We start from the raw sequence: 21,339 nt of genomic DNA on the forward strand, positions 1-21,339 counted from the left end.
CGCCGAATGGACCCTTAATCGAACCAAATTGACTATCAGTTGCTTTGGATAGGTAGCGAAATATTATTGGAAAGCATGGTGTTCACTACAAGTTAACAGCAGCATTCACAATTGAAACAAAATTCCACCATGCATTTGTCATTTCATGACACCCTTAAGTGATAAAATAAACCCGATGCTAAACGTGCATCACCCAAACAGCTGTTCAGAATAAACCAACAACAACACGATCCGCGAGGATCTTACGTTACGTCGTTATGAAGGAACAAAACTGCGAAATGCAGGAAACACTTATTCATTACGTATTTAGAAGAAATGCAAAACACTGAAGTTAATTAAAAAGTGGTAAATCACTTGAAAAATATTATTGTAAAACCAACTTTCAGGTTATGAACGGTTACGTTACGCTTAATAAAATTACAAGTCCACAAAGAAAAAATACACAAATTACAGAATTCTTTCCTACTTAACAATGACTACCATCACAGATCCATCTACTTATTGTTTGTCCCAACACACTACCTACAAAGCTATCAATTAATCCAACTCAACTATGTATAATGTGAAAGAACGACAAAGATTGAAAATAAAATATATTACTGGCTGACGAATCGAATCCACATTCGTAACTCAAGTGCATATATAGTGTGCATATTGACACTCAATATGCACACTATTAAAGCGAAACGGACGTCAGAACGACAAAACAATTAGGTCCGTAAAATAAAATAAAATACCGAAGTTATTTGAACTCAACACGCATGGAGAAATTACAGTAAAATATTCAATCACCGTTAGCTCAGTATCCAATATTGGACAACCCTCATTATGCACGCCGTCAGTGATTATAATATCTTGAATAAACACCTCCCAGCTGTTGAGGGCTGCGCACAAGTTTGGCCTTGTTATTACCAAGCTAACAATCTTCACATTTCGTATTTTACTGCATACCCTACCAACGCCCAGGTCACTTCGCAAAAATATCTAATCTAAGAATTGAGTATGTACAGCTGACATCCCAGACCTATCGTCGGGCCTACTTAACATCTGCACACCCTAACACTAACCTCTATGTACACGTACGTTCCTAATTCTATCATTGAGCGTGAACTATGACGTCTCATCATCAGTATAGTCCTAGGATAACATGTGACGTCCTAAATCTATCGTCGGGTGGAAACTGGGTCGTATACGTTTCCCCTAGCATATCAGGCGAACTCGTAATTTCAAACAAACTCTGATATTTTTAACTGTAAATCTGGTCGAAACGAATAACACACAACGAAACAACTCTTGCCACAGAACGAATGCAAGTCGGAAAATGCAGTAAGTCTCTATCTTGTAAAAAAAAAAAACAGTAAACTTAGAAATAAATATCGCGTGGCGAACAATCCCCCAACTCAAACACGATCTCAGCACGCGCAATGAAGTTTAGGAAAGAATAATATCTTCCAACACACGTCTAACATTTAGTGGATGTCGTAAAAAATAATAATCATCACCAGCGCAGAAATCCATACTATAATTTTAGGGTGAGGCCCTCAGATTGCCTAACGTCATTTTCCAAATATACATATCCATGACTATCCAGTGAAACGAAATTCAATAAATTTACATAGTCAAACATATCGCTTTAAAAACGTCGAATATCTCATTCCACAAATGCTCCTATTTATTGATAAATTACCGCCTTGTAATTTATGAACTCTACTGATTGGAAACTCGTCCTTAGAGTCAAACAACACCAACCGTGTATACAAAATGCTCTTTTATCCTTGAGGTCATATTATTCTAATATTCATTACTGACTCTACGTAACTAGTCACTTGAAATTTTACTACCAAGAGTTACCCAACAAAATCGTTTTTCACTTGGGATCTTATTTGGCATTTACTGTGCTTCACACAATAATTATCTCGGACCGACCTTCTCCAGGTCCCAGCTTTCGGATTGTTAGCGGAATATACTACAGCCTGCCACATAAATCTCACACTTAATATACAGCCTGTCTCAAAAATACTTCCTCGGCAAACATAGCCTGTCTCAAAAACTCATTCTCCTCTCCTTCTCACGGCGGAATTACGTAAAATCCGGGCTCCCTTTCGCCTTCAACATTTCTACCATTCTCATCTCCACATATATAAATTCTTCGCTCTCAATCCATTATTCATATATTTCAAGACCCTTTTCAAATCTCAATCCTCTTGTGAAAAACAACAACCTTTATAAAATATACCTCTTTATTTTTACTGTTACTACAACTTTCGGACCTCGAGAATACAACAACACACCGTGATTTTCCATATCATCGACATACACGATGTCACAAAATTTTACTTCCCATGAATAAAACATAACTTTATCGAATTTCACTGGAATTTTTCTAAACGCCCGCAATCATTCTTGCTAAATCCACTTTTTAACATAGGAAAGTTTTATCCCGCGGGAGACATTATTATTATTGTTATTATTATTATTATTTCGACGAAATTTTCTGAATTCAAACGATATTCGAAATTAAGACACTCGCCACGACTACTTTATCATGATCACCTTCCTAATTTTCCCCACTTCGGACAATATCTCGAAGAACATGACCATAAGACTTAAACGTCGCATTTTATAGTTTCTTGATGTGAATTTTACAAAACTAAAAATTTTCACACGCTGACAAATAATATAATATCTTTTCCTGATCATTACAAAATATCAACCCGACATACGCAATGAAAAATTTGGTTGGGACAAACAACAATCTAACTACAACATCGATATAAAATATTCACAGACCTGCGATCGTAGCCATCGTCCTGGATTCTGGCTGCATCTAGCCAGCAACCTCGTTTATTTTTAGCCCTCCATGGCAAAATTTATCATCATCTTCTTATACATACAACTTAAATTACACAACACTTTATAACGCACTTTTTGACGTGGTCGCTCTTGTGACGAGCTCGCTTCTCAAATGGCGACTGACTTGTCCACCTTACTAAGAAGACCAGGTGTTTCAACGGATAAGGAACCAGACACTGTAGCTCTCATCCAGACTCTAACAAATATTATACGCACGCACTGAATACAAAGAGGAACTCAATTACTTATTCACCACATATCTAAATCTTCAATGTTCCTATTATCGGTAGCTCAGAAAATTTCTATCATCTTCCATTCCTAACAGTAGATCTGAACCATAGCCACGAACATGTAGTAAGTTATTTGGAGATCAAATTTTTACACTTTTCGGTCGACGAGAGACGTGGGCTCCGCAGCTTCAGAAACCAGACAGACACTGAGAAATATACAGAGGGGGGTTTCTTTTATACTCTATGGGATGACGCTACTCACACCATGGAGCTTGGTTATGCACTATGCTAATTCCGCATCCAATAGACAGATTTTTCTGAAATTTGTTCCATAACTTCGGACAGACTTACAATTTATTTCTGTGTTAATTTCATAATTTTCCCACACTCGCAACAGACGAAATGAATTATTTCTGCTAATTTGCATTCTTTATTTCAGGATTTACTGTTTTGCCAAAATCTCTCGTTACGAAGAATTCTGTGAATATGAAAAAATTGTTGAATTTTCGCAGTCCACCGAAGTGTCCCGGCGTTTGAAGAGCTTGCGGCTCGGCTAGACCCTGTGAAGTCGCTCCCACGAGACAGCCAGACTCATGAAATGGCCGCTCTCAAACAAGTAACTTTTATTTGAAAATAAATATAGAGAAAAATAAAAAACTTTCTCATCGTAGAATTATGGGTTCAATATGGGTAATTACAGGGTATAAACCGCGGAACATAGCTTATGGTGATGAAACCGGACTACTTTTCCGAGCACTACCTAGCAAAACATTATCTCTGAAAGAGGAAATATAAACATACTTTCCAAAGATACAGATTGACAGTTCTTCAATGTGGTTTTCTTTCTGCGGAACCTGAAAAGCCATTAACCGGGCGAGTTGGCCGTACGGTTAGGGGCGCGCAGCTGTGACTTGCATCCAGGAGATAGAGGGTTCAACCCCACACTCGGCAGTCCTGAAGATGATTTTCCGTGGTTTCCCATTTTTACACAATGAAAATGCTAGGCTGTACTGTAATTAAGGCCACAGCCGCTTCCTTCCCACTCCTAGGCTTTTCGTATTCCACCGTCACCATAAAATATATCTGTGTCGGTGTGACGTAAAACAAAATATAAAAAGCCATTTAGTTACAGGAAAAGCAGCAAAACCCTGATGATTAAAAAACATTGATTTAAAGAGTCTACCTCTCGATTGGGGATCCAATAAGAGTGCATGGATGATGTCCCACCTAATGGAAGAATGGTTGGTGCCATTCAACTTGAGAATGAAGCAACAAAACAGGAACATCATTCTACTTGTCGGCAATGCTACATGCCATTTAACAATACAGCTTTCTATCGTTAGGCTCCCATAGTTTCTTTCGAATTCTTCTAGCGGACTAGGGTGTCTGTACCCGCCCCTACCCCAAAAGGCTCCGGCATGAGATCTACAGGGCGTTAACGGGTGGAAAACATAATAAAATAGCTGCTTATCTATCATTACCTTAATGGCATACTGGGTAGGAAAAACGGGGCATACTGTCTTAACTGCAATGAGAACACATTCAAATTAAAGTTTAAATTAATACAAGCGGTTTATTAGACATTGATGACGATGGGAATGACGCATCTATATTCACAAATGAATTACATTAATTATTAAGAATTGTTATGGATTATTATCGACTTGTAGTCGTGTTTGATGGATCCGAGTATTGTTTATCGCAAAGCGATTTGCCATGACGTGATACGAACGCAAACATTTACCATAAACATTGAGGCTATATGACATTATTGACAAATGACATTTAAATTCATGCAACAAGTCTGAACGATCCCTATACTAAAAACACACAATTATTTCCCAACGAAATACCATTAAAGAAACAATACAAATGTGGACCAAACACCCAGGTTTGAACTGACCCTCTGTTGAATGCAACTTCGCCGCGCCGATGGATTAGACCCATCGCCGACGCTAATTATAGTCACAACATGATGCATAAACAATATAGAGAATCACATATTATATCACTGAACACGTGAGGCACCCCATTCTTCATTTCAGCATTGTGGAATACCAATGCCGGCGTATGGAACTGAACTGACAACCCTTTGGGATGAAAGTAGGACACGGAAATCCCTAGCTAAATTATACTCAAATGAGTAACAACAGTAATCTAACAAATACTAATACCAATCACCGTGTCGTTTATTAGCGAATACTTCATTCTGGCGTGTTGAATATTTCCCATTATTACTCGATCCATACAGGACTTCCTTTCTTAGCTCAGGTCCCCTTTCTACCGAGGCGGACACACACAAAAATAAAAACATCTGTTAGCAAGGTCAGACGTATCCACCCCCTACCACGGCGGTCAATAGCCTTGGCTTTCACAGGCATAACAAGCCCTTTCTTTAACAAAATCACCTCATCCCGAGGTACGTCCACAATAGACTGAGGTCTATTCCTCACTAAGCAAATTGCATCGGCTTCCAATTTATCACCTCGATTCAACACATAATTTTTTCATGACTCAATCATGACTTCACAACACGACACACTATTTGTACGATTACTGCCATTACAATTATTATTATTATTATTATTATTATTATTATTATTATTGCTGGATTCATCATTACACTATCTTTTTACGTGATTTACCTGGTAATTAAATCATACTGAGTCATCATACCGAAACTTCCTCGTAATTACGATGTAATTAAATAACCCAACGACAATGAATTCATAATTAAACCTTGATCAACTTATGATTAACACATAATTATTTTCTGATTAAATCGTCACACAGTAATACAATATGAGTTAAATATTCACACGCTAATCAGCTCTATCAAATACTCACACTGTAATTAACTTCTAATTAAATACTCACACAGTGATTAACCCAATTAAATATTCACACAGTAATGAACCCAATCAAATATTCACACGGTAATTAACTCAATTAAATTTCCACACGGTAATTAACTCAATTCAATTGTACGAAAATTATGATTAACCTGATCAAATAATCCAGCTTGAATTGTAACACTCCCTAGCTAAATATTTCAATGGAGGCCTGGGGCATCAGTTCCATATACATTTCTCGTGACTCCGGGACCTCACGTTGCATACTTATTATTTATCAGTCATGCATTTATTGATATAGGATCAACTACAGCCTAGTTTAAATTACCCTGAATTTACTACAATACTAGTCTCCTGACGCCCAAAAATAAACTAACCAAGTAAATCTTCTACCGCATGCAAACCTATTAGATTATTGTCACAATTATTTACAGTTAAATCACTCAGACCTGTCATTAATTAAATGAAATAAGAAATAAAAGCTACGTGCCCCATTTCGGCACTTCAACATTTAAATTAAGTTATCCCTAACATAACACCGTCAGCTTATGATAAGTCATTCCTGTCCCCTCTAATCAGGCCATATAATATGAAAAATACTCATCTCCATCACATGATGACACGTTGTCAGCTCGGGAAATCCATTTCAGGTTTCAGTGTTGACCCATTGGCACCAAAGCAATTACTGGTGACACCATTCTTCAATCAGGCTGGAAGTCCATAGTTCCTGGTTGATGAAGCCGCTGGCAGTAATCCTAGGCACACAACACGTCACTATTTATTTCAAATCTGTTTAGTTGAGTTCAGCGTGAACGTCCGGCCACGATTTCGGATATTACTTCGTAATCCGCGGTTCAGTATCGGATTCCGGGTACCTCTCAGCCACTCTACCTTTGATACTGCTCGACAGTAGTGCCGTAGCAATAATAATCACCGTGTCGTTTATTAGCGAATACTTCATTCTGGCGTGTTGAATATTTCCCATTATTAGTCGATCCATACAGGACTTCCTTTCTTAGCTCAGGTCCCCTTTCTACCGAGGCGGACACACACAAAAATAAAAACATCTGTTAGCAAGGTCAGACGTATCCACCCCCTACCACGGCGGTCAATAGCCTTGGCTTTCAAAGGCATAACAAGCCCTTTCTTTAACAAAATCACCTCATCCCGAGGTACGTCCACAATAAACTGAGGTCTATTCCTCTTAGCGCTGAAAGTTCGCGACACGTCACAGTTTCTTTTAAAGTCATGTACACCAAATCTATGCAATCTTTATATGAATTACACTATTTCACTCGAAATTTAAGTTTAAAGTCACTTAAACAATGGATCAATTGGGAGCTTAACTAAACATAGCTCCGCCCACGGTAAGCTGAGATTCCCGAATGACGCGCTTCCCTCTCGGCAGTGCTTTTTACAAAGAGGCAATTTCCCCTTCTCCAAATCAGCATATTGCCTATCCACGGCCCACTAAAGGTCAAATAGTACGACTATCAGGTGACCAGTATTCACCTGATGTGATTGAGACATTTCCGTACGATTATTCTTCGTAGGATCTCCTGTGATTAATTTAAGTCTGTCCGGCTTCCCCTTCCACGCGAGGGTGAACTCCCGTGTCAAGGAGGCGTGATGACACTAAACAGATGGCCCCCGGTACTTTTCCACACAGAAACAACACAGTATTCTTTCTTCATCTGAAAGTTATCGAGTAAGAGGACATTAGACACTCTAAATAGATGTCCCAGTGACAGTTATCTCTTTTAAATCGGGAGACGACTCCAGAATTCGGATTTCATTAATTTTTACATCGTAGATAATTAAGTTGGCTAGTCTGAATTCAAGATGGTTTCCATATTTCGTTTCGAAAATGTTTGCTTTCCCTCAGTCTCCTAGTCGTGGGGAAGGGATGTCTTCTCTCGAGTTACGTCATGGTGAATTCCCGATTGCAGCCCCGCCCGAGTCTAGGTGGGCTTGGCTTCTGCTGCGGGTTCCTGCTACACAAAGGAAGATATTGCGCAATAGATCGCAAATAATGAAATCCCGTAGAATAAAGTTGAAAGGCTCATTTTACCTGTCTTAATGATATGGATATTAATTAGTTTTGATTTTATTCCCTCAAAGATCATTGCGTCTGTAATTTCAAAGACCAGTATTGACCAGGGGTCCTTGTATCATGCCCCTGTCGGGTGCAGTGTCATTCACTTTTTAAAGATTAATTATAGAAAACTGATAATGACATTATTGCTTACAATGGATCGCAGAAGCAGTGAAAGGAGTGTCGCCAAATACGGTACGTCAGTTTGTCTCATACCCTGACGAAGGAACCATAATAAACGGAAATACTGATATGCTACAACAAATTCTCGAACAGTGTAATTATAGTAATGTCAGTGCAGAAGATTACGTAGACATTTATCTGGAAGTTGAGACAGAGGCAGCATTAGGAAACATCGAAGAGTTCGTCACCCATCACATCCAAGAAAAGAAAACAGAAACTGATGGCGATGATGACGAGAACAAACATGATGAAGTAGATGGTTTATGTTCCAACGTGAAGTCCTACCGACAAAGGACATTCAGTCCTCTTCGCTGGAGATAAATGACGCGGACTTGTTCGACATTATTTGCCATGCCCGCATTTTAAATGAGAATCGTGCTACCAGGAATAGTTGTGTCAAGCGTACAATTATGAATTACTGGAAGAATTAAATGAGAGTACTGCACAGTATCACAATGAAACATGTAATGTGTATTAAACAAGTGTGTGTACTGTACTACTGTGCACTGTGAGGAAGTTCTACGCAAGAAAAGGTTTGTGTTAGTGCTGGTGTGCTTTGTGTCATTACTGTATCTACTACCGCATAAAATCATATAAATCCACTGCTGGATTATCTGACGGAGGTATGTACTTATGATTTGATTGTATTTTTAACCGCCTTTATGAAACGAAATCCGGGATACAGAGGAAAATGTTCCCGGCCCCTTGAGTTTCAGTTGAGGACAGTTTTAGCCTCCTCCCCTACCCTGTCGGCCAACATTCTGATGTTGAAATATTTTTCGACCAACGGTACTCGAACCGTTTAACCACGACCATGGTCATCAGAGGGATGTTTTTAATTTATTAATAACCTGTGTTAACTCAGCCAACTGCGCTTATAGTAGCGAAAGACGATCGAATGGGAGGTTGAATGATGAGTGAATAGCATCCGATGATTGAGGTTGGGTGCTTTGAGCAACAGTGTTAGAACCAGACCATGCAAATTCTATATTTTGTCAGCCATGTTTGCTAGAGTGTCCAAATCATCTCTGCTAGTAGCTAGTGCTATTACCGCGAGTCTTTGAACAAAGATTGTTTTAGGAAGTCATCCTTAATCCTTAATCTGGGATCTCGCGCATGTGCGTATTTCCCTTAAAATTTGGAATTATTTCTTGTCTCCTAATTCCTGTTCTGTCGACAAGTTAGTTTCCTTCCTTCGGATTCTTCGAATCCCTGTATCTCTATCTGAGATCTGTAAACGGGGTACAAGTTGCTGGTCATTTGATAATTTTGAAATCAGTTCCGCGATCGGCTTCCAACGTTCCAACAACATGAATACATTTTGTACAACACAACGACCTCTCCATTCGACCTTATAATTTTCTCAGAAGCTCCAAGTCTTTTAGCTCGGCCGGGTGGCTCACATCTCTAGCTCGCTACCTCGCCGACCTTAAAAAAGCAAATAGGCTGACACCGAGTTGGCAGTTGGTCTCCCCAACAATGTACACCTGTCTCATTCCTGACTTTGGCCTGGCCCTCTCCGAGGATGACATCTTGACTGACCTTCGCACAACGGACGTCCCAGTCTCTGATGTCTTCAGGCTGTTGGACGGCACTACATCCTCACCATCAACGACGGTTCTACTCTATCTCCGCCGAGAGGACAACGTGCTCCGACTACAAGAAACCGGTGCGACTCTTCACAACCTATTCCATCCAGTGGTACCGTCTCCTCAGACCATCCTAGATCAACTTTTTGCTGACCCATCTCTTCCTCCCGTCGTTTCCGCATCTCAACTCCGTCCAACGCCCTCACTTTCTACTTACCCCACCACTACCACCACTACTACCACGAGAACATCCGCTTACACCCCTTCCCACGTTCAGTCACTACGGTCTTGACTTGTCATCCCTTGCCTATCATATTCCCATCACTTCCCATTTCTTTGAACCCCGTCCAACCTAGTCTCCAACAACTTCCCACCCTCCCACTGGATTCAACACCAGCAACATAGCCGTCGCCTTCACCACCGCCTCAAGCAGATGCCTCAGCAGTAACTACGTCAACACTGTCAACTCAGCCCCCAACATCTTCCCACGGCATGCCTAGTTGTGTCATCCGTAGGATAGAACCATCCATTTCAAGACAGAACATACTCCAAGAACTATACACCGCAGGCGACCCCGCCCATCGTGCTTTTCGAATACAAACAAGCACTGGCCCAACCTACATGGTACAACTTCATCTACCGACTACAGCTGGCGTCCACAATCTTATTGAATCCGGAGTCTACATTTACCGTCATTACTACAGAGTGGAACCATCTCGTTCCCCTCCTTAACCAGCTTGCTCTCTTCCTAACAGGATATACTATCGCCCCCAGCCCGCTCCTCCGCCTGTTCCACCCCATCAACTCATTTGTCCACCCCCTCCCCAATCTAACTGCTTTGTCCCACCCCTCCCGACATTAGATATCCTTCGCCTTCTCATCACACCCCTCAATAATCTCACATATACTCTCCAATTACTCATCACGCATCTTCCTATAGGCACTCTCTTCTAATCTTTACCTCTCGCAATTCCTGTAAATCCTCACTTCCTTTCCTCTCCCCAGCCTAGATGCCCTCACAGTACGCCTCATACAATTTATTCACTTCGTCCTTCCATCGTATTCTTCCCATCACACTATCTTTCTCCCCACAGCTCTGGCCCGAGAGACGGCGTAACCGTTTAAGGGGCCCGCCCCGCTCTTCGGGTGGGGAATGAAACACACAAAAAGAACATTTTGTATATCCACTCTTAATACCAAGAGTAGTAACTGTGTTTTTATTTGCATAAACCATACCTTTATCGTTTTACTAAGACAGGTGGAATCTTCACGGAAATACGAGCAAGTTCGACTCCATTCTTTGTTGACTTTGTTGCACTGTCTTCTTCTGCATCTTTAGGCTCACCTTACTAGATGTATTTAATAACGTCGGTCACCAGCTGTGGGTTAATGATTATTGGAAGTACTTTATCAAGAAGTAACATTAATGGTAGCTAGGCTATGTAAAACAACTTCTGTTCTTTAAATGTGATTATTGGATTGAGTATGAAAGAAGTCAAACTAGATAACATGAAAGTGACGTGAGAAAAGCGAAGAATACTAATACACATTATTTACATAGGTGGCACTAGCGCCTGCGAATACGTCGTCCGTTCGTTGCCTCAACGGCCCATTTCATGCGTCGTATTGAGTACAGTCCTTTACATCAGAAGGAGCTTGGGTCCAGGCGTTGCTTACGTGATATCCATAGGTACAAGGCAGCGAGATAGAAAAGGTCTGGAATAACGGGCTATTTTCCGCCAGAATAGCGGGATACTTGAGGTTTGTAGTCTCACAGGTAGATGTCAGGGTTGTGGGCTGTTGTCAGTGTATTACAACCTCAACTCGGTACAAGATTCGCATTACATGTGTGATATATTTGCAGTTTCTTAATGGACTTCATGGTATTCTTTAGCTTGCTACAGCTGTACGAATCATAGAACCCTTATAGATGCATCCTATTATAGTTCTTTTTTCATTAATTACAATTTTAAATTTTCATCTCATTCCGTCTATAAGTTAGATTCGATCTGCTTGGATATTTTGTTCTTTATTCATATCATTTATATCGACTGAGCAGAATCGCCTTCGGCTCAACAGCGGCTAGTTTTCCTAGCCTGTAGCTCTGCATTCGGGAGGCGGAGGTTCTGGTTCCCACGATCGGCTGTCCTGAGAATGGTTTTACGTCGTTTTCCATTATCTTGCACTAAGACCAATGCCGGGACATGCGTTTTTATAGGCCACACGCACCACCCCCTCACCTTTTTCCCATCTCAAATCACGGCTTCGAATCTCCTTGGCCTGATAAATTACGTAACCCTCTAGAAAACCCGCCTTACTCCATCAGGGTGCAGAATGAAAATGTTTACTAGTAGTATTAATCTATCAGTTGTTTCTTCGTCTGCTTCTGTACCAAAACACCTATACTACCGTCAGTTTCTTTATGGCATTGACGAATAGTGTGGTGTTACTTTGAACACTCTGAGAATTCTTGTAGGGCCAACTCATGTAATGTACATTTCTTGCACAAAATACCAATGTGAGTACAGATAAAGTGTTCAAATTGATGGTTTACTCTGCTCCAAGATGTACTTCAAACAAAGATGTACTTAAGAACACAATGTCGCGTTCCATCTGTTTCTTACTGATCCAAACTTACAAGAGAAGTGGAAAATTGCCGTTTCGAGGTAAGGCAACAAGACCGTCGAAAGTGTATAGCAGGCATTTCCTTGAATCTGATTACAGTGTTAGACCCGCAATTAAGCGGCTTCTTCCAAAGAAAATACCATCGGTATTTAGTGGTTTATACACTCATAAACAAATATATGCCAAACGCAGAAGTGATGCTACCCCAGATTAGATTAATCTAAGCCAGAAAGAATTCAGTCAATGACAGATTCACCCATGGAGAAACTCCTCAACATCCTATGACAAAATTAGCGAACAAGTAAATTAAACTGTATTTAAAGAATTCCGATAATGGTGATTCAAATGAACTATTGCTCGTAGAGGAGCTAGACCCGTATAGAAAGGAAAACATTAAATTTGGTGAGACTACTTTGAAGATAACTGTTCCATGGCTTACAAATTCACCTAATGGTTACAATTTAGTTCAATGGGTTGCCTAAGACATACACACAGGAATACATTTAAAAATTGCATTGGCTACACTAATGGAGAGACTGGAAAATGTAAACGATTCTTCAAAATATTATATACTATCAGGTACGGAATTATTATGTGCTTTAAACCGATTCATTTTTATTCTTTTCTCTTCCTTATAGAACACACAGATGTGTGTTATTTTGCCATTTAAGAGTATTGTATAGGTCAGCCCATGAAGATGACATCTAGCGGCGTATTATGAAACTCTCCGTGACCGCATGAGCTGGCCAGCATTTCCAGGCCTTGCAGGTCCAGGTCGCAAGGGGGCCTCACCAGCTCAAATACACGTTCGCTATTTCGGATGTCTACGTGCAAAACTGCAAGTCAGCCCATTGATAGACGACGGGAACATGGCAATTAAAAAATAAGATAGTGAACTAGTATTTCAGAAGTTATTTGCAAGTTTGTGAAAAATGTAACATCTCCATTATTATTTCTCTAACAACTACAATGGAAGAAATATCAAGCGTCAACAATTGTATTTTGATGTAACATTCATCATCATCATCATCATCATCATCGGTTTGCTCTTCCAGCGCGCCGGTTAGGGATGTTTGAAAACGAGCGCCTTCCAAAGGTGCCTATTCAAAAAGATTCCGTTGTCCATGACATATGTAACATTACCAGATAAAATTGACATTTCTAGTTTTAGCCCCATTGAAATGAATATACCTTCGACATTTGTACACCTCATCCGAGGGTGAAACGAACAATGAGGCAAAGAATAGAAATCTCGCGATGAAATTGTAATTATGTTGATTTAGTTATAAGTTATAAGCAAACATTACTGCATGTTTCAGGTGATACACCGCTGTGTGGCGATGGCTGTGGCTGCAGCAGGAGTTGGCATTACTGTTGGTGCCATGGCCTGGTTCTAACAAGAAGACGCATTTACTGCTGAAGCTGATGTTTTGAGGAGCTGAATAAATTTTATCAAGATTATTACTTTATTTTGTACTTTCCCCTCGTTCCTAGTGATGACACCGTCCGCGCGATACGTGAACAATTTGGATTACGTGATCCACGCCGTTTGTACGTGAACAATGTGGATAACATGGTCCACGTTGTTTGTACGTGAACAATGTGGATGACATGGTCCACGTTGTTTGTACGTGAACAATGTGGATGACAGGTTCCGCACTGTTTGTACGTGAACAATGTGGATGACAGGTTCCGCACTGTTTGTACGTAAACAATGAGGTAAGCACTGTTTGTACGTGAACAATGAGGTAAACACTGTTTGTACGTGAACAATGTGGATGAAAGCTTCCGCACTGTTTGTACGTGAACAATGAGGTAAGCACTGTTTGTACGTGAACAATGTGGATGAAAGCTTCCGCACTGTTTGTACGTGAACAATGAGGTAAACACTGTTTGTACGTGAACAATGTGGATGAAAGCTTCCGCACTGTTTGTACGTGAACAATGAGGTAAGCACTGTTTGTACGTGAACAATGTGGATGAAAGCTTCCGCACTGTTTGTACGTGAACAATGAGGTAAACACTGTTTGTACGTGAACAATGTGGATGAAAGCTTCCGCACTGTTTGTACGTGAACAATGAGGTAAGCACTGTTTGTACGTGAACAATGTGGATGGCAGCTTTCGCACTGTTTGTACGTGAACAATGTGAAAGACAGGTTTCGCACTGTTTGTACGTGAACAATGAGGTAAGCACTGTTTGTACGTGAACAATGTGGATGACAGGTTCCGCACTGTTTGTACGTGAACAATGAGGTAAGCACTGTTTGTACGTGAACAATGAGGTAAACACTGTTTGTACGTGAACAATGTGAAAGACAGGTTCCGCACTGTTTGTACGTGAAAAGTGCGGATGACAGGTTCCGCAGTGTTTGTACGTGAACAATGTGGATGGCAGCTTCCCCACTGTTTGTACGTGAACAATGTGGATGACATGGTCCACGTTGTTTGTACGTGAACAATGTGGATGACATGGTCCACGTTGTTTGTACGTGAACAATGTGGATGACAGGTTCCGCACTGTTTGTACGTGAACAATGTGGATGACAGGTTCCGCACTGTTTGTACGTGAACAATGAGGTAATCACTGTTTGTACGTGAACAATGAGGTAAACACTGTTTGTACGTGAACAATGTGGATGACAGCTTCCCCACTGTTTGTACGTGAACAATGAGGTAAGCACTGTTTGTACGTGATCAATGTGGATGAAAGCTTCCGCACTGTTTGTACGTGAACAATGAGGTAAGCAGTGTTTGTACGTGAACAATGTGGATGGCAGCTTCCGCACTGTTTGTACGTGAACAATGTGAAAGACAGGTTCCGCACTGTTTGTACGTGAACAATGAAGTAAGCACTGTTTGTACGTGAACAATGTGGATGGCAGCTTCCGCATTGTTTGGACGTGAACAATGAGGTAAGCACTGTTTGTACGTGAACAATGAGGTAAACACTGTTTGTACGTGAACAATGTGGATGAAAGCTTCCGCACTGTTTGTACGTGAACAATGTGAAAGGCAGATTCCGCACTGTTTGTACGTGAAAAGTGCGGATGACAGGTTCCGCACTGTTTGTACGTGAACAATGTGAAAGACAGCTTCCCCACTGTTTGTACGTGAACAATGTGGATGATATGGACCACGCTGTTTGTACATGAACAATGTGGATGACATGGACCACGCTGTTTGTACATGAACAATGTGGATGACATGGGCCACACTGTTTGTACATGAACAATGTGGATGACAGGTTCCGCACTGTTTGTACGTGAACAATGAGGTCACACTGTTTGTACGTGAACAATGTTGATGACATGATCCACACTGTTTGTACGTGAACAATGTGGATGACATGGTCCACGCTGTTTGTACGTGAACAATGTATATGACAAGGTCCACACAGTCTGTACATAAACATAATTTACTTGTTTGGAGCATGAATCAGGTACCGTTAAGGCTGCACTTACTAATGTAGAAACTTATTTGACAATCGGTCCTGTGGTTGAGGATGAGGAGGAGGCAAGCCAACTTGGTTTGTCAGGGGGCCCAGAATGTGTGCGGTCGGCCCTAGTCTCATATTCTGATCGCGTCCCGTGCTTCCTGCTCGCCCAAGCAGTCGTGTCCTTCCCGCATTGCCACTTCAACTTCTTGCTGTGGCATTCAAGATGGATTTCCTGAATGAAGGGAATTATTGTGGAAGGCATGACATATTGCTGAAATCAGAGACAGAACTTCCTGTAGGATTTTCCATTTTGCCTGTTTTCTCTGGAGGGGGCCATCGTATAAAGGAGCGCGAGATTTTCAATGTTATTGGGTTTACGTCACACTAACTAATTTTATTGCTTCCGGAGACACTGTGGTGCCGAAATTTAGTCCCGCAGGAGTTCTTTTACGTACCAGTAAATCTACTGACACGAGGCTGACGTATTTGAGCACCTTCAAATAGCACCGGATTGACCCAATTTGGGGTGTGAAGGCAAACGCCTCAACCCTCCGAGTCACTCAGCTGGTTGCGTAAGATATTGATGAGCGTCATTCTCTCATTCTTCTCTTACAGCCTACCTCGTGAAACTGGATTGAATAACAAATTTGAAAACACAACAACGACCGGTACTTTTCAAAACATATTCATCTACTGCCTGATCATTTTGTTAGATGTTTACTGGCACGAAATAGAATTTCTGCTGGACGGAATTTAGGTACCTTGGCGTCTTCGAAAACCGTATGAGTAGGTAGTGGGACGTAAAGCCAATAAATTAATTATTAATTTTATTGGATGTTCATATTCATCTTAAGATTGTGAAATCCCAAATACTGTTTCAGGGGAAATAAAATGAAATTTAAGTACATTAATGATTGTTAATGAGAACGCTATAGATCATTCTTACGTTCCGAGGGGACGTGCAAGTCTCTCGTAAGACACCAGTTAGAGTACGGAATCCTCACCCTGTACTTTCCGACAAAATTGTTACGAAAATGGTGCAAATTTTGAGGTGGAAAGACTTGAGATTAAGGAGACGAGCTGTTTGAGTAAACGGCATGTTCTGAGATGTCAGTGGAGAGATGGCCTGGAACGACATTAGGAGACAAACAATATTTAGTGGAGCTTTAACAATTAGGAAAGTTCATCATCATCATCATCATCATTATCATCATCATCATCTTTAGTCATTTTGCTCGTTGCTGAGCGTCGAGTCCTCATAACTTTAATTTCTGCGTTGCAGCCTTGATGAGATGCCACAATCCAGAGCAGATTTCAGCTTTCCTGAACATGATCTTCTTCGCCAGATCTAACCATCTACTTACCGTCCTTCCTCGTGGTCTACTTACTTCAACTTTGCCTTGCAAATGGTCTTTCCTAAGTTCTCTCCTTCTATTATAAAAATGTGGCCAAGGAACACGAGCTAACACTCACTCACACGAAAGATAGACGTTTCTTGATGCTCAGTTCGTTCGGGAAAGATCACAATATGAAGATGACACTGGAATTCAAGAAGACAAATTGGGATAAACATTCATTTAGAGGAAATAAATTAGGGATTTGATAAATATGTCTAGGGCAATGTTCTATACATTTACATGTTATTTGAAATGACTTAAGAAAAGACTAGGCACAATTAATAGGGAATCTGCCAACTAGTTAGCCATAACACCCTTGTCTAAATCCAGCCTTACCGGGCGAGTTGGCCGTGCGATCAGGGACACGCGGCTGTAAGCTTGCATCCGGAAGATAGTAGGGTTGAATCCCACTGTCGGCAGCCCTGAAGATGGTTTTCCGTGGTTTCCCATTTTCACACCAGGCAAATGCTGGGGGCTGTACCTGAATTAAGGCCACGGCCGTTTCCTTCCAACTCCTAGACCTTTCCTATCCCATCGTCGCCATAAGACCTCTCTGTGTCAGTGCGACGTAAAGCAACTAGCAAAAAAAAAAAAAATTAATCCAGCTTTTACTTATATGATCTATATGTATCAGAAAACAAAAAGGGGCTAATAATTCTGCCTTGCGGGATCCTGCTTTTAATGGTTAGAGAATCAGATAATGCTTCTTCAGCCACTCTAATTTCTTGGTTCTACTCTCTCTCTCTCTCTCTCTCTATATATATATATATATATATATATATATATATATATGCTATTAACGAATTGACTTTTATCAAACCAGTTAGTAACTTCGCAAACGCGTGCATTATAATCAGAATTAATACTTTCCCATTTTTACACCAGGCAAATGTTGGGGCTGTACCTTAATTAAGGCCACGGCCGCTTCCTTACCATTCCTAGGCCTTTCGTATCCCATCGTCGCCATAAGACCTATCTGTGTCGGTGCGACGTAAAGCAAACAAAAAGAAAACACACTTTTTCCTTGTACACTGAAGCTATTATAGCAACTCTCCATTCATTTGTTACAGCTCCTTCTAGCAAACTGTAATCAAATACATATTTCAGACATGGCACTATATCCCAATTCATTGCCTTTAGTATATCCCCAGAAATCTTTATTAAACCCAGCTGTTTTTGAAGCTTTCAACTTTTGCAACTTTCTGTAAATGTATTATCATAAGCAAATTTCAGTTCTTCGTCAGTATTCGTCACCTCCTCTAACTGAATATTATTCTTACATCAAACTGTCTTTATATACTAGTCTTCACATGTACACTCGCCTTGTTCGATAATGATCGCTGAATGTCTTGCCAGGAACTTGTTTCTGTATAGATATACCCATACTGTTCCATTTTTGCTCACTTGACTCCAATCTTGTTATCCTTAGCTGTACATATTTTTTAAAGCGCTCTGTTGGAAACTATTTTCAATTTGCTTTACGTCGCACCGACACAGATAGTTCTTACGGCGACGATAGGATAGGAAAGGCCTATGGGTGGGAAGGAAGCGGCCGTGGCCTGAATTCAGGTACAGCCCCAGCATTTGCCTGGTGTGAAAATGGGAAACAACAGAAAACCATCTTCAGGGCTGCCGACAATGGGGCTCTAACCCACTATCTCTCGGATGCAAGCTCACAGCCGCGCGACCCTAACCACACGGCCAACTCGCCCGGTCAGAATCTATTAAAAATGGGGTGTTTCAGTAGCATAGTGCCCACTCGTACAACAGTAGGAGTCACCAGGGATTCGCTCCAAAACATTACAATTTTACAATGACCTGCCAAGTTTCTGGAGCTAAGTCCTATTAAACATGTGCGGCACAGGATGGGTGGACGCCTGTACAGCTCCCTCAACAACTTCGAACTCTGGCTGTGTAGCAAGCCTGGCTCGCTTTCCTGCAGGACGTTATTCAGGGCCTTAATTACTTACTAACCCACAGTATTCAGGGATGTGTCAGCTTACGATTGCTACAACTTGTTTTTCGTAGCGTTTAATCGAGATTTTTATCACCCACCAAACCATAATAAAACGGTTCGTAAAACGGTACTCGAGAGCAAACATAGGGAACTGCTGTGGAATATCTCTCACCTGTGATCACCTCGTCAGTGTTTTCGAAACCTGTCTCAAGGTTGCTTTTCATAACCTTCAGTGTTGAGTTACCTTGTTCTGTACAGGAGGTCAGCCTGTGGCAGGTGATCAAGTTGAAATACTAGTTATGTAAAATTAGTTACTTGTTTTACCGAGATAAATCTGAAATTAAAGCCATACGGTGATGTGAGAGATTAAATACATAACACATGAATAATAAGCGCTTGGAATAGAACGGTAGGTGTTATATGCCTCCTATCACGTCGGTGTGATGATTATAGTTTTAAGAGGAAGTACAACTAGTTATCACTAATCAGCAAAGAAAGTAATCGCTCTGCTCCCTGGAAGAATTAACTTATCGGCAAAACAAAACAGGGAAAGATGACAGAGGTCGTCAAATCTCCCTAGACCTTGAGGACCTAAGACCAAGGGAGGTCAGACGGCAAGATGATAGTGAGCAGACTAGAATGAGCAAGTGGTAGCCAGACCAAATATTCAAGAGATCCCTTAGGTTAGAGCTCCAGAGAGAAAGTCATCCATTCCAGTAAGGAAGGAATTAAAGACATGTGTCCTTGTATTTCTTCTTATCTACACCCAGCAGAATATCGCAGTTTGCATCGTCTAATACATAATCATTTGTAGGTGCATGTAGATTTTGTGTTATTATTTACTCTCTCACTTTTATTTCCCATCATAAAATCCGCTCTCGGGACTTCCTTTAAAAGCGCATAATGGATGTCATCATGTGGCAACATCATAGACATGACTGATGTTGCTTTTTCACAAACATAAGAAAGAGACAGGAAACCACTGGGATGGTGTTGTGGGTCTGCGAATAAGTGCAGAAGAGTGGCATGTTGTGCAGCAGCTCGAGTTGGTAGATCTGTCAAACCTCCGCCGACATCCATAACAAAATTAGAAAAGCCTATGACGGTGTTAGATCTACCATACACACACCAGTGGAGGGTTCTGCAAGGCAGTGTTATTGGATCACATATAAATAGTATAAGTAAAGAACTGGAATCAGATATAAAATTTTTGGTGATGATGTTATACTGTGTAGAGAAATAAGGTACAGTACTGTAAGTGATAACTAGAAGACCTCGACAATGTTGTGAGATTGAGAGGAGACAATGGTATGATAGTAAATGGACTAAAAACTTAGGCTGTGAGTTTCGCCAAGAGGAAAAGTCCTCTTAAATACTGTGCCAATGAGGTAAAAATACACATATTAATGAGGCTGTAAGTATAGGTTACAAATCTCTTGATATGTTTACGGTGGTATTTAGGGTTTGTAGTAAGGATGTAAAGGTATTAGAAAATGAGAAGACTCCAATTAGAGCATGGTTTCAGAGTATGCCGGTGCACGCGAGTGCAAGTCTCTTCGCGTTGCTGACTCAGTGGTGTGCAGTGCGCATGCTAACCGACAACAAGCTCCGGTTACCTGTTGTGGTCTACACGTCAAGTGCAAGCATAAATTGTAAACGGAAGACATCTTCCAAATGCGACGAGGAATGGTTATTCCTTTCATGACGGAGAAGCACAGTGCCTTCTATATCAAAAATAAATTATGTAATACGTGAGAAGTTTAATGTCCGAAGGCACTATGAATTGATTGCAAGGGCATCACAGGAGAGAACAAAAAAATCTTAATAGCCGAACTATCAAATGGTGTTCAATGAGTAGCCTATTTTCTTTTGTTTATGTTTATTTCAACATGTTTTTCTGCAGACGTGTATCGGCATAGTATTAGGCATTATTTCCCTTCATGATTATTCATAGGAGAGTTGAACGTGTTGTCACTAAAAAGTGCCTTTTTATTTGTTTTTGTTGCTTATAACCTTTAAAATAATTATTTTCCTGCTACACAGTGATTGCAAAGCATGTTGTTTCGCACATGTTACCTAAATGCCGTGTTGGACTCATTTAATTATGTATTTCCTTATAT

The 21,339-nt window shown here is 40.7% G+C and overlaps 1 protein-coding gene across 1 annotated transcript in view; it reads left to right on the forward strand.

The window, feature by feature from the left end:
* Nucleotides 1–13,888, forward strand: part of cn (Kynurenine 3-monooxygenase cn) — a 163,515-nt gene extending 149,627 nt beyond the window's left edge. The window contains exon 11 of the mRNA XM_067146690.2: nucleotides 13,747–13,888. Within this exon, the coding sequence (XP_067002791.2) occupies nucleotides 13,747–13,824 (78 nt within the window). The 3' untranslated portion in view covers nucleotides 13,825–13,888. The remainder of the gene's footprint in view (nucleotides 1–13,746) is intronic.
* Nucleotides 13,889–21,339: the final 7,451 nt, after the last annotated feature.

Source organism: Anabrus simplex, chromosome 1 (assembly GCF_040414725.1).
Source record: "Anabrus simplex isolate iqAnaSimp1 chromosome 1, ASM4041472v1, whole genome shotgun sequence".
NCBI lineage: Eukaryota > Metazoa > Arthropoda > Insecta > Orthoptera > Tettigoniidae > Anabrus > Anabrus simplex.